At 41.0% G+C, this 14,613-nt stretch overlaps 1 protein-coding gene across 1 annotated transcript in view; it reads left to right on the top strand.

Moving 5' to 3' along the window:
- Positions 1-10,605, top strand: part of LOC309517445 (vomeronasal type-2 receptor 26-like) — a gene marked incomplete at both ends in the record, with an annotated part of 38,178 nt that extends 27,573 nt beyond the window's left edge. The window contains 4 exons of the mRNA XM_082196678.1: positions 3,841-4,543; positions 6,830-7,057; positions 7,820-7,946; positions 9,704-10,605. Coding sequence (XP_082052804.1) covers positions 3,841-4,543; positions 6,830-7,057; positions 7,820-7,946; positions 9,704-10,605 — 1,960 coding nt within the window. The remainder of the gene's footprint in view (positions 1-3,840; positions 4,544-6,829; positions 7,058-7,819; positions 7,947-9,703) is intronic.
- Positions 10,606-14,613: the final 4,008 nt, after the last annotated feature.

Genomic DNA, 14,613 nt, shown 5'->3' with positions numbered 1-14,613 from the left:
TGAGTCCTAGTATGCTTGGCTGCTCCTTTCCGCTGTATAGTAAACTTCAGAAGAGCATGATCACTCGCGCCTAATGATCCTTCCACTTCTACCCCACTAACCAGGTCATCAACATTGGTTAGGACCAGATCTAAAATGGCTGTTCCTCTTGTTGCTTCTCCCACTTTCTGGACAATGAAGTTGTCTGCAAGGCCAGTGAGGAATCTGTTTGACCTTATGCTCTTGGCTGAGTTTGACGTCCAACAAATATCCGGGTAATTGAAGTCCCCCATTACTACTATCTCCCTTCCTTTTGCATGCTTGGCCACCTGTTCCAGGAAGGCATCATCTATGTCCTCCGTTTGGCTTGGGGATCTATAGTAAACTCCCACAATGAGGTCTCTGTTATTCTTCTCTCCCTTAATTTTGACCCAAATGCTCTCACTTTGGCTTTGAGGATCTAAATCTTGGATCTCTTCACAGGTATACACATCCCTGACATATAACGCCACTCCTCCTCCTTTCTTGTCTGGTCTGTTTCTCTGAAATAGATTGTATCCCCCCATTATTACATTCCAATCGTGGGACTTATCCCACCAGGTTTCAGTGATGCCTATTATGTCATATTTAGTTTGCTGTACCAAGAGCTCAAGCTCATCTTGTTTATTTCCCATGCTTTGCGCATTAGTGTACAGACATTGAAGTCCATTACTCATTCCCCCGTGTCTCTTATTTAAGGATTTTTTCCTCCCACCACTAGGTCCGTGTGCTGTTTTCTCCATTTGGTCTATGACATTTGGATGATCATCTTCATTAATTGATAGGCTCCTACCTTCAGGAGCACTGTCTCCCTCCCCCACATTAGTCAGTTTAAAGCCCTCCTGATGAGGTTTCTGAGATTTTTGGCAAAAACATTTCTCCCAACCGTTGTGAGGTGCAGCCCATCACTTGCCAGAAGTCCATCTTCAAGAAACTGCAGTCCGTGATCTAAGAATCCAAACCGTTCCTGTTTACACCATTTGCGAAGCCAGCTGTTCACTTCCACTATTTTCCCCTCTCTCCCTGGGCCACGTCGTTCAACTGGGAGGACAGATGAGATGACAATTTGTGCATTTAGTTGCTTCAATTTCCTGCCGAGAGCCTCGTAGTCTCTTTTGATCTTCTGGAGGCTATTGCTTGCAGTGTCATTGGTTCCCACATGAACCAAGAGGAAGGGGTATTTGTCAGTGGGTTTTATGATTCCTTGCAGTCGTTCAGTTACATCTTGGATCTTAGCCCCGGGGAGACAGCACCCTTCCCGAGACATCTTGTCAGGCCCACAGATCACTGCTTCTGTTCCCCTCAGTAGGGAATCCCCTATCACCACTACACGCCTCCTCTTGGGTTTGGTTGGGGTTCTTCCGTGAGCTGTCCGTTCCAAGGTCGCCTGCACATTCCCTGAGGACTGACTTTGCTGCTCGTCTTCATATACCTGATCGACTGTAATGAGGGAGAGATCCTCAAATGGAGTCTGCTCTTCGTCTTCCATGCTAGGGGAGAGGACCTCAAAGCGATTGTGTATTTCTAAGCAATCAGAGTGAACCCTGGGCCTCCTACTTCTTTGAGTCACGTTTCTCCATATATCTGGCTCCTGTTATTTTCAGTGAAAGCATCTTCACAAAATGCTTGATGTGTTTCATGGTTGGTGCTTCTTGTTTCCATTATCTTTGCATAGGCCACCTTAAACTAAAGACTGCCTTCAAAATATTTTAATAATAATGAGATACAGATGCAGAAAGTAAAGTAAATCCCATAGTGTTCTTTGGCTTTGCTTAAAGGTAATTCTGCACAGAAACTCAATCTTAAAATGTTATACCAATGCTTATGGGATTGAGCACCAATGGATTCAAAGGAATTGCTTTGGAATTACCTTTTGGGTTGTGCAACAGGTGTAGAACACTCTTCTGATAAAATACACTATTCTTATTCTAGAGTGGTGCCCAAGAGTTACCAGCTCATCCTGGCCTTGACATTTGCAGTAAAGGAAATCAATGAAAACCCTCAGCTATTACCAAATATCACCTTGGGCTTCAACATCTATGACAGCTATGCTGATGCAAGGAAAACATATCATGCCACAATGCTACTTTTATTCACACTGGAGAAATTTTTACCCAACTATATATGTAGCATCCAAAATAATCTGACAGCTGTCATCGGTGGTCTGGATGCACAAATCTCCCTTCATGTGGCAACTATCTTGGATATTTATAAGATTCCACAGGTAGGACATCTGTGCCTGGTTTTCTGTGGGGAATATTAAAAATTCATACTATTTTCATTCTTTCTTGCAGATTGTATTTTATAGTTTAGAGACAGAAATACATACATTGGGAGTAATCAGATCAACCATTATCTTTCTTTGCTTCTTTTGCAAAGCACACTGAGACTAAGAAAAAATATATTCATAGTTCATTTGCAAATGAGAAAAACCACATGACATTCATAAAGTTTAACTGCAAATCAGTACTACATTTACATGGGTAGTCAAAGATCTGGAAACAGAAAGCATGTCTTTCATTATTGCAGGCCATGTTCAAATGGACATCTTATTCATTGTTTCCAATGTGCCAAGTTGTTAATTCTTTGTCTATATTGCTGACATCCAATAATAATGAATGGGGTATCATGTGAGCCAATTGTTCGTGCCAACCATGGACTGACCATTTTGAAGACTGGGAAGCAGACCCATTCATAAAGTAGAGGTTAATTTTCACCGAAGTAACACCAAAATAGTTCAAAACATAATTAAGGGCTCATCTACACTTATCGTTGTTCCATATTTCTATGCACAGGTCTGAGCTTTCTAGGTCTGTGTCTGAGAGCTTGTTTCCCCATGAAAACCTGCTCTTTACTCAAAGAAACTAGGAATCCATGGAATCCATGGAAAAAGCACTTTGCTGTTGGCTCTGATTCAGCTGTAAATATTGAGTTTTTCTTGAGCAAGTGGGCGGGGGGGAGTGCTTGGACACAGACTGGGAAAGTGTGGACCTCTGCCTAGAAAGTGTGGGGCAAAAGTTAAATATGGATACGTTCTACCTGTTTGAGGAGAGAACCTTATCCTGAAGATATCCAGCAAAGCAGTGGAGGTTGAGCACCAGAGTTTTCCTTCTCCTAGATGGGCTACCTCCCCAGGTTGATGGATTACATCTGCCTCTCACTTCCCTCTACACCATGTGAGGAAACCACCTTCTCAACTGTTGGACCCACTATTGGTCTTGTCCATTCAATGCACCAGAGCCTGTTGTTACATTTAAGACCAACAATAATAAATTATTTTAATATATTAGTAGCAGGAGATTATCTTGGGAAGCAGGCAGATGCTTGGATGACTAGAGAGTCAAAGGTGTGCTAAAGTAGGATAAGGAAATTGTAGAGAAACTAAATGAATTCTTTGCAACTGTCTTCAACAGAGGAAGATATAGGGCAGATCCTCAATAATCAAATCACTGATGAGAGAGGCCTTACTCAGAACTAGCATGGCATTCAGCAACAGCAGCCTTAGACTCTAGGGCTGGCTGTTAGGACAACCATAATTCCCTAGGTTGAAGTTGGGGGTGGCACTAACTGCTTGTGCCCAACCTGTCCCACACCCCACACCACAAATCCCGCTGCATAGAACCACTTACGGTTATAATGATCTTTCCTACCCATTTCTCTTTAGCTCATATATGGCCCCGCTCCAGTGATGAATGATAAAACCCCACGGATTCCTTTCTATCAGATGGCACCCCAGGAAGGCCACCAGTTTGCAGGAATTCTCTCTTTACTTCTGTATTTCAGGTGGACATGGATTGGGATCACTGTGATGGATAATGACAGTGGAGAAAGTTTTGTACAAAATGTGCTCCCACTCTTCTCCCAGAGTGGCATCTGTTTTGCCTTTATAGAAAGAGTCCCCAAATATAGTTTTCTCATTGATGGTCTTGCCATGATGGAACAGGGGGCAAACATACATGATAAAGTGATGAGCAGCAACGCCAATGTAGTGGTAGTCTATGGAGAAGCTTATTCCTTTCTATTTTTTAGATGGTTTCCATATCTATCAAAATTAGAGCAAATGTCAAATAATGTAAAAAGTAAAGTATGGATAACCACAGCTCAAATGGAGTTCATTTCATTGACCTTTCAGCGGGATTGGGATGCAACTATATTCAATGGTGCTATAGCCTTCAGAATTCATTCCAATAATCTACCAGGATTTCATCAATACATTGAGAGCAGAAACCCTTTCAGTGTAGAAGATGATGATTTCATCTGGGATTTCTGGCAACATGCCTTTGGCTGTGTATTTCCCCATCGCATTCTGGATGAGGTGGTGGGGGATATCTGCACAGGAATTGAGAAGATAGAGAACCTTCCTGCATCTCTCTTTGAAATGACAGTACAAGGTCAAAGCTACAGCATCTACAATGCTGTCTTTGCCTTGGCCCATGCTTTACATGCCATGTCCTTAGCAAGACTCAAACATTCACAAAGGATGAATAGAGGAAGGCAAAAGCTTTGGAAGCAACAATTTTGGCAGGTAAAGGAGTAGACCACCTCAAGTGGGCGTTACATTCTTTCCAACTCTTCCTCTATGGACATTTTCCTCTTCCTTCTTTTCCAGGCAACTAGAAAGTAGATTTAAGCCCTATTCAGCCAGGCATTCTGATGTCCTCTTTGAGGTCTGTGAAATCAATGTATGAATTATTTACAGAGGGATAATCATATCATTCTGTTGCAGCATGTAATGATAGTATTGCTGATTTATGTAGTAACATTTCATGAAATAATTTTGATGAGTACATCAAAGGATGAGTACATATCCCCTCCATTTTATTATTTGAAATTGAAATTATTTGAAATTGCCCACAGCATTATTCTACTGGTAGCATTAGAATGGGGATGGCAAATCTTTTTTTCTGTTTGAAGACTTCGTTTCCTCATAGCTAAATATCCTAGAATTTCATTCCAGCAGTAGCTAGGGCAAAAATGACGGTGGGCATGGTTGGAGCTAGTAGTGGACTGCACTACCTCACAAACACACATTCACATATACACATGCACTGACCATATAGATATGCATGCGGACATTTATTCACACATTTTTCTACACCAATTGATTCTCTTTCCCTGTCTCACTCAAAAACATACACCCACTAATATATTAACTCATTCATTGTCTCCCCTTCCCCATTAGGCTTTAGTTTGTAAATATAAAATTTACAGCATGTTATGGTTTAAGGGGAAATTATATGAAAATGATACCGTGGTACCTCGGGTTAAGTACTTAATTCGTTCCAGAGGTCCGTTCTTAACCTGAAACTATTCTTAACCTGAAGCACCACTTTAGCTAATGGGGCCTCCTGCCGCCGCCGTGCCCCCAGAGCACAATTTCTGTTCTCATCCTGAAGCAAAGTTCTTAACCTGAGGTACTATTTCTGGATTAGCAGAGTCTGTAACCTGAAGCGTATGTAACCTGAAGCATATGTAACCCTAGGTACCAGTGTATATTGATGGTATCTAAAGGTAAAGGGACCCCTGACCATTAAGTCCAGACTCAGACAACTGTGGGGTTGCAGCACTAATCTCGCTTTACTGGCCGAGGGAGCCGGCGTTTGTCCACAGACAATTCCGGGTCATGTGGCCAGCATGACTAAGCGGCTTCTGGTGAACCAGAGCAGCGCACGGAAACACCATTTACCTTCCTGCTGGAGTAGTACCTATACATCTACTTGCACTTTGACGTGCTTTCGAACTCACCCCATCACGGGGCCTCAAACCGCGACCTTCTGATCAGCAAGCCCTAGGCTCTGTGGTTTAGACCACAGCGCCACCCGCGTCACTCTATTGATGGTATCTAACACCAAGTAAATTAGCAAAAATATATAAATCTAAATCCAGTAAGTGTTGGAAATGGAAAGAGAAAGACAGTTCTTTTTATCATAAGTGGTGGTCTTGTGGTAAGGTTAAAGCTTGCTGGGAAATGATATATAATGGAATGAAAAAAACATTTAAAATAACCTTTGTTTAAAAAACCCAGAAGCTTTTCTTTTGGGAATTATAGAAACAGAACTACCTAAAATGTATAGAAACTTATTCGTGTGGGTGGCTCGTACTCCCTACGATGAAGTATATTCAAAAATGTTTGTTTATGAGATTTACTTTTACTTTTTTCATTTTCTTATGTTTTATTTTCTTTTTCTTTGTATATTTTATATGTATATATGTATATGTATATGCATATGTATATGTATATGTATATGTATATGTACTGTAAATACTGTATCTAATAAAGAAAAGAAAAAGAGAAAGAAAAGAAACAGCAGCAAGAATGTTACTTGGTCCAAAATGGAAAGAAGCAGAAGTCCCAGCAAAGGAAGAATTGATGCAAAACTTATGGAATACACAGAAATGGAGAAACTTACCAGAAGAATAAGAAATAAAGATAACAAACTTTTTATAAAAGAATGCAAATGGCTTATTGAATATTTACAGACAAATTGTAAACAGATAAGAACACTGGCAGGATTATTGTAATAACCTGCAGTTTTATAAGCATATATATATAAAGTAGATGAATAAATGAGCAAAGTAAGTTAATTTGGATATGCAGAGGGTATTAAAAAATAAATTTAAGGAACCGCAGAAAGGGGGGGAGAAGTCAAGTTTTGAAATGTTAAAATGATTGTAAAATTAGTGAAATGTATAAAACCAGTGAAATGTATAACTGAAAAGTATAAATAAAATTTGAAAACTTGGGGGGGGGGGTAGATTGTAAATGCTTATGCACTATTTTCTATATTTTTGCCTTTTGTTTTCAATTTAGCTTCACCACTTTCTGAGAGGTATGTCATTTAACAACACTGCAGGAGACACAGTTTCCTTTAACCAGAACGGAGAGATAATATCTGGCTTGGATGTCATCAACTGCATTATTTTCCCCAACCAATCCCTTCACAAAGTGGAAATTGGGAGAATAGATCCCCGGGCTCCGCCAGGCCGAGTGTTCACCATTGATGAAGATGCGATAACATGGCATGGCTGGTTTAACCAGGTAGATTCCAGGTGACATTTATCTAGAAAGTCATCCAGTTTTGAATGAGCATTGAACATCTGTCCTGATGCCTAGATTTACGTAAGTTCGTTTAATAAATATAAAGACCTGTGGAAATACTGGTATTTGCCTTATGAAACAAACTGGACCCAAAAATTTCCATCCTAATTGCTGACCCGGAAAGGGTGTGAGAATAAGTGTGGATAGTGGAGGCAACAGAAGACCAGAGGGAAAAGCCAATAGCAAACAGAAACAGGTAGAAGAGACAACTAAAGCTTTACATGGAAACAGTAGAAGAGGTGGTGAAGATGAACAGAATGGACACTGGGTCTAGGAATTAATGCATCTCTCTATTAGTGCTTCATGTCACCGATTCATTTTTTGTTCCATTTTAAAAAGTTTCAAATTATATATTTAAATGGGTGTTTTAATTGTTATTTTCTCTCAAAATACATATTTAATTAAATCCACATTTTAATCTGCATATTGAGAATTATTTTGCAGTTCTAGGGGTTCTTTTGAAAGGTATGATTGGCATCACTATTGGCCTCACTCTCACTTTATGGCCTAGATTTCCAAGCTGTTTCTTCCTTGGTTTAGAGTCTTCAACTGAGGCTGCTGGTTTTCAGTGCCAGAAAGAATTTTACCCTTGGCACAATTAGCCTTTGGTTGAGACGTTCCTGCCTTTCTCAGTGGATAAAATGCTGGATTCCAAGTGTATGAATTTTAAGATTCTTATTCTGTTCTTTTTTTACTGATTAGACTCAGCCTCTTTCTGTCTGTACTGAGAGTTGCCACCCCGGTTTTAGGAAGAAAGTGAAGGAGGGGGAGCCATCTTGCTGCTATGACTGCATCCCATGTCCAGAGGGGAAGATTTCAAATCAAAAGGGTAAGAGATATACCAAGGAGATTGGATCCAGATGCAATAGTTACTGCTAAATAAAAGAAATAAGGCTTGTATTAAGCCATGTCTAGGTTGCTAGAGAAGGTAAATGACCCACAACTTATGAGACAGACACACACACACACAGAGAGAGAGAGAGAGAGAGAGCGCACTCAGTTGCTAGAGCACAAGACTCTTAATCTCAGAGTCATGGGTTCGAGCCTCATGTTAGGCAAAAGATTCCTGCATTGCAGGGGTTTGGACTAGATGGCCATCTTGGTTCCTTCCAAGTGTACAATTCTATGATTTGTGCTGGCTGCCAACCTACTACAGGACCATGATCAGTGCCGGATTTATGTATAAGCTAAACAAGCTATAGCTTAGGGCCCCACTCTCTTAAATTAAAGAAAAAAACACTGGATATACATTTCCAAAATATAAGATAAGAAACAAATAAAATAAAACCTACATACAGCAACTGTGTTTTGTGTTGTGTAGGCTCCTGTGACGTAAGTAATGGGCCCCACCTGCTAGCCTGCTCCCTAAAATATCATTGGTTTGGACATATAAAGGGCCCCATCACCTCCAGTAGCTTAGGGCCTCATCAAACCTAAATCTGGCCCTGACCATGGTTTCGGTACTAGCATCTGATGCCATATGTAGCTTAGGCCAAGGTTACTTGTAAGACCCCTTATTCCTTACATACCTAACAGGGCACTGGGGTCTGTGGGAAAACTCCTTGTAGCAGTTCCAAAGATATCAGATGCTTGTACCACTCTAACTCAAAGTAGGGCTTTTATGGTGGCTGTCCCTCTTACATGGAATAGCATTATGGTCAAGATTTGACAGGTACTACCTGCATTTTCTGTTATTATTTATTTATTTATTTATTTTGTTGTTCTGTCAGGTTTTCCCAACTGGATGAATGGGTTTCTATAGGTTTTTGAATGCCATGGGTGTCAGTTCTGTATTGAATTGTTTCAGGTTTTTTAAACTTGTTTGTTTTTGTGGTGTTTTAAACTGTTTTACTTGAGACACGTATGTAGAAGGCGATGAATAAATGAATAGTGATAATAACAATAATAATTTCTAACTTTTCCACTTAATTTCAAAAGGGATCTTTGTATTGACAACTATATCTATAGGGAGCTAAAGGTGCACAGAAGATCTGTGATCCACAGGAACAAACATGTCAGACTATGCATACCTCATGACTGCTTTTCTTTACTATTTAAATTTGGATGAAATCTTTTGCAAGGGCTGGAAAGAAGCTTTAGAATTGGACATAATCTGCCATGTTTTGTGTGTGTTTTTCTGAACACTGGCCTTTGGGTATTCTGGATACATTTATCCAGTAAGAATGACAAAGGGCTTGTGGTTCTTTCGTAATTGAAGGGGAACTGGTCAACTCTTCTGCTACCTGCAGCATGCACCCAGACTATACATTCAACAACTGTGAGGGTGAATAGCCTATAACCTTACAAGCCACCCCAGTTCCTGCATAAACCTGGGATGTGAGCCAAATTTAACATGGCTTCCTGTCAGCAGGTTTACCACATCTTTTTAGAAAAAAATGCTGCTTTATGTCTACATTCGTTCTAAACAAGTTGAACCAACCTGTGCCACGATCTATAGTGCCAGCACTAATATGTAGTCTCTGAACTGAAAGGAGACATTTGATTTGAGAGAGAGGAACAATTTCAGCATGTTGTTGATATTTGTGGCATGTAACTGGGATCAAGACCTCATATTTCTTTTTCCAGATACAGCTGAATGTAATAAATGCTTAGATGAAGACTATCCAAGCAAGAATCGAGATGCATGCATTCCCAAGAGTAGAAGCTTCTTGTCTTATGGAGAACCTTTGGGCATCAGTTTAGCCTGTTTTTCTCTTTCCTTTTCTCTGATCACAGCTCTGGGGCTGGGTACATTTATGAAGCACCATGACACTCCTATTGTCATTGCAAACAACAGGAACATCACCTACACTCTCCTCATCTCCCTCCTGCTCTGCTTCCTTTGTGCATTGCTATTTATAGGCCAGCCTCAGAAGGTAACATGTCTCCTCCGACAAACCACTTTTGGCATCATCTTCTCAGTGGCTGTTTCTTGTGTATTGGCAAAAACCATTACAGTGGTTTTGGCTTTCATGGCCACCAAACCAGGATCTAGGGTGAGAACCTTTGTGGGGAAGGGACTGGCCAACACTATTGTTTTTTCCTGCTGCTTTGTTCAGGCAGGGATTTGTACTGTATGGCTAGCAACCTCTCCCCCTTTTCCAGATTTTGACAGTCACTCAATGGCAGAAGAAATTATACTAGAATGTAATGAGGGGTCTGTGACTATGTTTTACTGTGTTGTTAGCTATATGGGTTTTCTGGCAATTATCTGTTTCACTGTTGCTTTCCTTGCCCGGACATTACCTGACAGTTTCAATGAAGCCAAGTTTATCACTTTTAGCATGTTGGTCTTTTGCAGTGTTTGGCTGTCCTTTATTCCATCGTACCTGAGCACCAAGGGAAAATACATGGTTGCTGTGGAGATCTTCTCTATCTTAGCCTCCAGTGCTGGGTTGATGGGTTGCATCTTTTTTCCTAAATGTTATATTATTGTGTTGAGGCCTGAACTGAACAACAGGGAACAACTAATAAGAAGAAAAGCCTGAAGAATTTAATAAGTGTCCTTTGCTATAATTTGTACCCAATACAGGAGATGTGTTTGTGTACCACAGAATATTGGTAAAGACCAACTCAACAGTTGCTTGAACACCAAGGGAAAATACATGCTAGCTGTGGAGATCCTCTCTATCTTAGCCTCCAGCCTTGGGTTGCTGGGTTGCATTTTTCTCCCAAAATGTTATATACTTTTGCTGAGGCCTGAGATGAACAACATGGAACAGCTAATAATAATAATAAGGAAGAAAAACTAAAGAAATAATAAACCTGTCCTTTGCTATAATCTGTGTTTTTCTCTGCATGTAGAGGAGAATATTTTCACACGTGTTCAGCAGCTCCCCTATAAATGTTTCTAGTTTCCAAAAATCCCTAGCTGAAAATTCATTTGGAAAAATGCTTTGGCATTTGTTTTTAGGAATACAATAATAACAGTACATTGTACACACACATTATTCTCTTGTAGTATATGTTAGTTTGGAGACTCGGAGCAATTCTTACCAAAATTTACTTATAAGCAAATCTGTATCTGGTCTTAATTCGCAATTATAAAACTTGCCTCAAAGCTTTCAGCATAATGGAATCTGTAAGACTACAATGAATGAACTTCATCCTTTTCAAGCCATTTGTGAAATATTAGTTGACTATTTTCCTTTCTAGTTCTTTGAGCCAGATTTGACTGTCAGCTATTCCCTACTACAGAACAACAGAATGAAAGATAAAGCCTGTTGGATCAAGCTAGTGACCCTTCTGGTGCAGCAACCTGGATGCAAAGTGAACAAGCAGGTGCCTGTGGGAAATCTGCAAGTGATTTACAGCAACTGGTATGCAGAAGCATTACCGCCTCCAACCACAGAGGCAGAGCAGAGCCATCATGGCTATAATAATAATAATAAATTTTATTTATACCCCATCCTCCCCGGCCAGGACCGGGTTCAGGGTGGCTAAAATCAAAGTATTTTGTTGTTTATGTTGGGATACTGCCAGGGAGATAAAGTCCATCATGGCCCCCAAGCCGGCTGCCGGACGATCCATCGACCTCTCGTAGTCACGCAGTATGAGCTATTAGCGACACGAGTTTCCTGGAAATACCTTGCCACATTCCAGGGCTCATGCACACTCTTATCAGCAGATAATGCACAGCAAAAAGTTGCACCCAGGAGAGCGTTATTTACAAGCTTTTATTCAGCGTTGATCAGAATAAAGAAAGACATGACTGTTCTGCGTCAGTGTCTTCGACAGAGAGAGAAACGAAAGCCATATCAAACATAAACATCCTGTGAACAGGAAATACGCAGGCTGTGACACAAACATCCTGCTCCCTTTTAAGGTGGAACGGAAATATCCTAACAGTTTAGTCGTTTAGTTGTGGCTGACTCTTCGTGACCCCATGGACCAGAGCACGCCAGGCACTCCTGTCTTCCACTGCCTCCCGCATTTTGGTCAGACTCATGTTTGTAGCTTCGAGAACACTGTCCAACCATCTCGTCCTCTGTCGTCCCCTTCTCCTTGTGCCCTCCATCTTTCCCAGCATCAAAGTCTTTTCCAGGGAGTCGTCTCTTCTCAGGTGGCCAAAGTATTGGAGCCTCAGCTTCACGATCTGTCCTTCCAGTGAGCACTCAGGGCTGATTTCCTTAAGAATGGATAGGTTTGATCTTCTTGCAGTCCATGGGACTCTCAAGAGTCTCCCCCAGCACCATAATTCAAAAGCATCAATTCTTCGGCGATCAGCCTTCTTTATGGTCCAGCTCTCACTTCCATACATCACTACTGGGAAAACCATGGCTTTACTTTACGGACCTTTGTTGGCAAAGTGATGTCTCTGCTTTTGAAAAACATCAAAGTATATGATACATTAAAAACATAAATCAAACAATCCTAGCCATATCCTCTAGGAATTTCTCTAATTCACTTTTAAAACCATCCAAGCTGCTGGCCATCATTGCTACCCCCAGCAGCGAGTTCCATAGTTTAATTATATGCTGTGAGATAATACAGTTCCCGTAGCAATGGTTTTTTTAAAATATATTGTCTGAATCAGGTCCCCTTGAGATGTCTAGAAAAGGCATTATGAATAAACCATGCTCTGGTCCATCACACTTTCTTATTCATTCTGATAGCCCAGACATTTTGATAGAATATTGTTATAGACTAGAATATTATGTCTCACAATGCCTTTCCATTAAGGTGACAATAGTTGCTACTGTTGCTGCTGTTCCTTGTTAGTCCCCTGTTATGCAAAGATCTCCAGGTGACCTTGAAGCATTTTTAAAACAAAAACAAAACATAAACATAAATGCATTATTCAGAATTCATGCAAAACATTTGGTTTGCGAAACACACATGTACCAGCCACAGGAAGCTTTGGCAGCATAACAACAGCAAGACATAATCTCAGACCATCAAAAACCCAGGGGAAAGGGTAGGTCTGGAGGGTGACAAGCATGAGAATGGGCCTTTTCTGCAGTAACTCTCCATTTGTGGAATACTCCTGGCGCCTTCCTCACATACCTTTAGGTGCCAGGCAAAATCATTCCTCTTTTGGCTAATTAAACTATCTATGACACTTTGAACTGTGTGTGGTGGGGTATTGTTTTTGTTTGTTATTTTGGTAAGTATTTTTGTGTTTTTATATTGTAAACTGTCCTGTGATCTTTGGCTGAATGGCGTTATAGAAATTTAATAAATTATTTTAAAAATCACCTGGTATCAGAAAGGTTTCAGCAAAGCACCAGGTGGAGCTCAGTGGGCAGAGCATTCCACAGTGGGGGAGCCTCAACTGAAATGTTTTAGTTCACCAACTTGTCTCATGGATCAGAACACAATATTCATACTGTATATAGGTCACTGGATTGATCGGGGGGGGATTCACCAGATATAGAACTGAAAGCCAATATGTATTTTAGGGCTGCACAGGCTTCCCCCTCCCCATCTCCAATTCAATTTGCAGCCTGATTCAGTGACTCAGATTTTCCCCTCCCTCTGCATTCAGACTGAATCCATTTAAATGGGTTGACCATTAGGCCAAGGACTCAGTGTTTTCTATGGGCTCCTTTCCTTCATTGCCCCTCTCCCTGACCTTTGACTTCCTCCACCAGAAACTCATTCTTCCTGGTTTTCTGCCTGCAAAGTCTGTACTTTTCTCACAGAAGAAGAAGAGTTTGGATTTGATGCCCCGCTTTATGATTACCCTAAGGAGTCTCAAAGTGGCTAACATTCTCCTTTCCCTTCCTCCCCCACAACAAACACTCTGTGAGGTGAGTGGGGCTGAGAGGCTTCAGAGAAGTGTGAGTAGCCCAAGGTCACCCAGCAGCTGCATGTGGAGGAGCGGAGACACGAACCCGGTTCACCAGATTATGAGACTACCGCTCTTAACCACTACACCACACTGGCTCCCATGCCGCTGGTGGCCAACATGCATTTCCTTTCCTGGCATTCCACCCACACCATTAAGTCATACCTCAGTCTAGTAGCAACTATGTATACTTCTAGCAGGAGGTTGCTGTAACCAACATTAACCAACCCAGTGCTTGTATTCTAGCACAAGTGCTAGTGCTGGGTCTGTTTGCTGCTCCCCCCATCACTGGGCTTTGTCTCGATAGTCCTTTGTGGGGGTCCTGTGCTGCAATAACTAAGCTTCCAAGTTTTACTGCTGTTTGTGATTAGTATAGTAGAAGTCGAAGATCGGGGAACATAATAAAGCAGAGATCTGATTTTTCTTTCATTTAGCAGTATTCTCTCCTTCATATGTTTTACAAGTGTTGTACAACTTTGCAATCAGAGATGAGCTCCATGGAGTTCAAGGGAGCTTACTCTCAAGTAGCTACTATGCATAGAGCTGCAGTCATGACACATGGTGGACAAATATGTGAAACCATGTCTCCTTAAACAAATTCCAAGATACTAACTACACCTTGCTACTTTTTGGAATCTCCTTTCATTATAGGATTTCATATGCTGAGCTTCTAACTTCAAAATTCACCACTACACCACTGGTTCCT

Source organism: Podarcis vaucheri, assembly GCF_965113315.1.
Source record: "Podarcis vaucheri genome assembly, chromosome: 13".
Classification (NCBI taxonomy): Eukaryota; Metazoa; Chordata; class Lepidosauria; order Squamata; family Lacertidae; genus Podarcis; species Podarcis vaucheri.
This window is presented reverse-complemented; position numbering and strand designations above follow the sequence as displayed.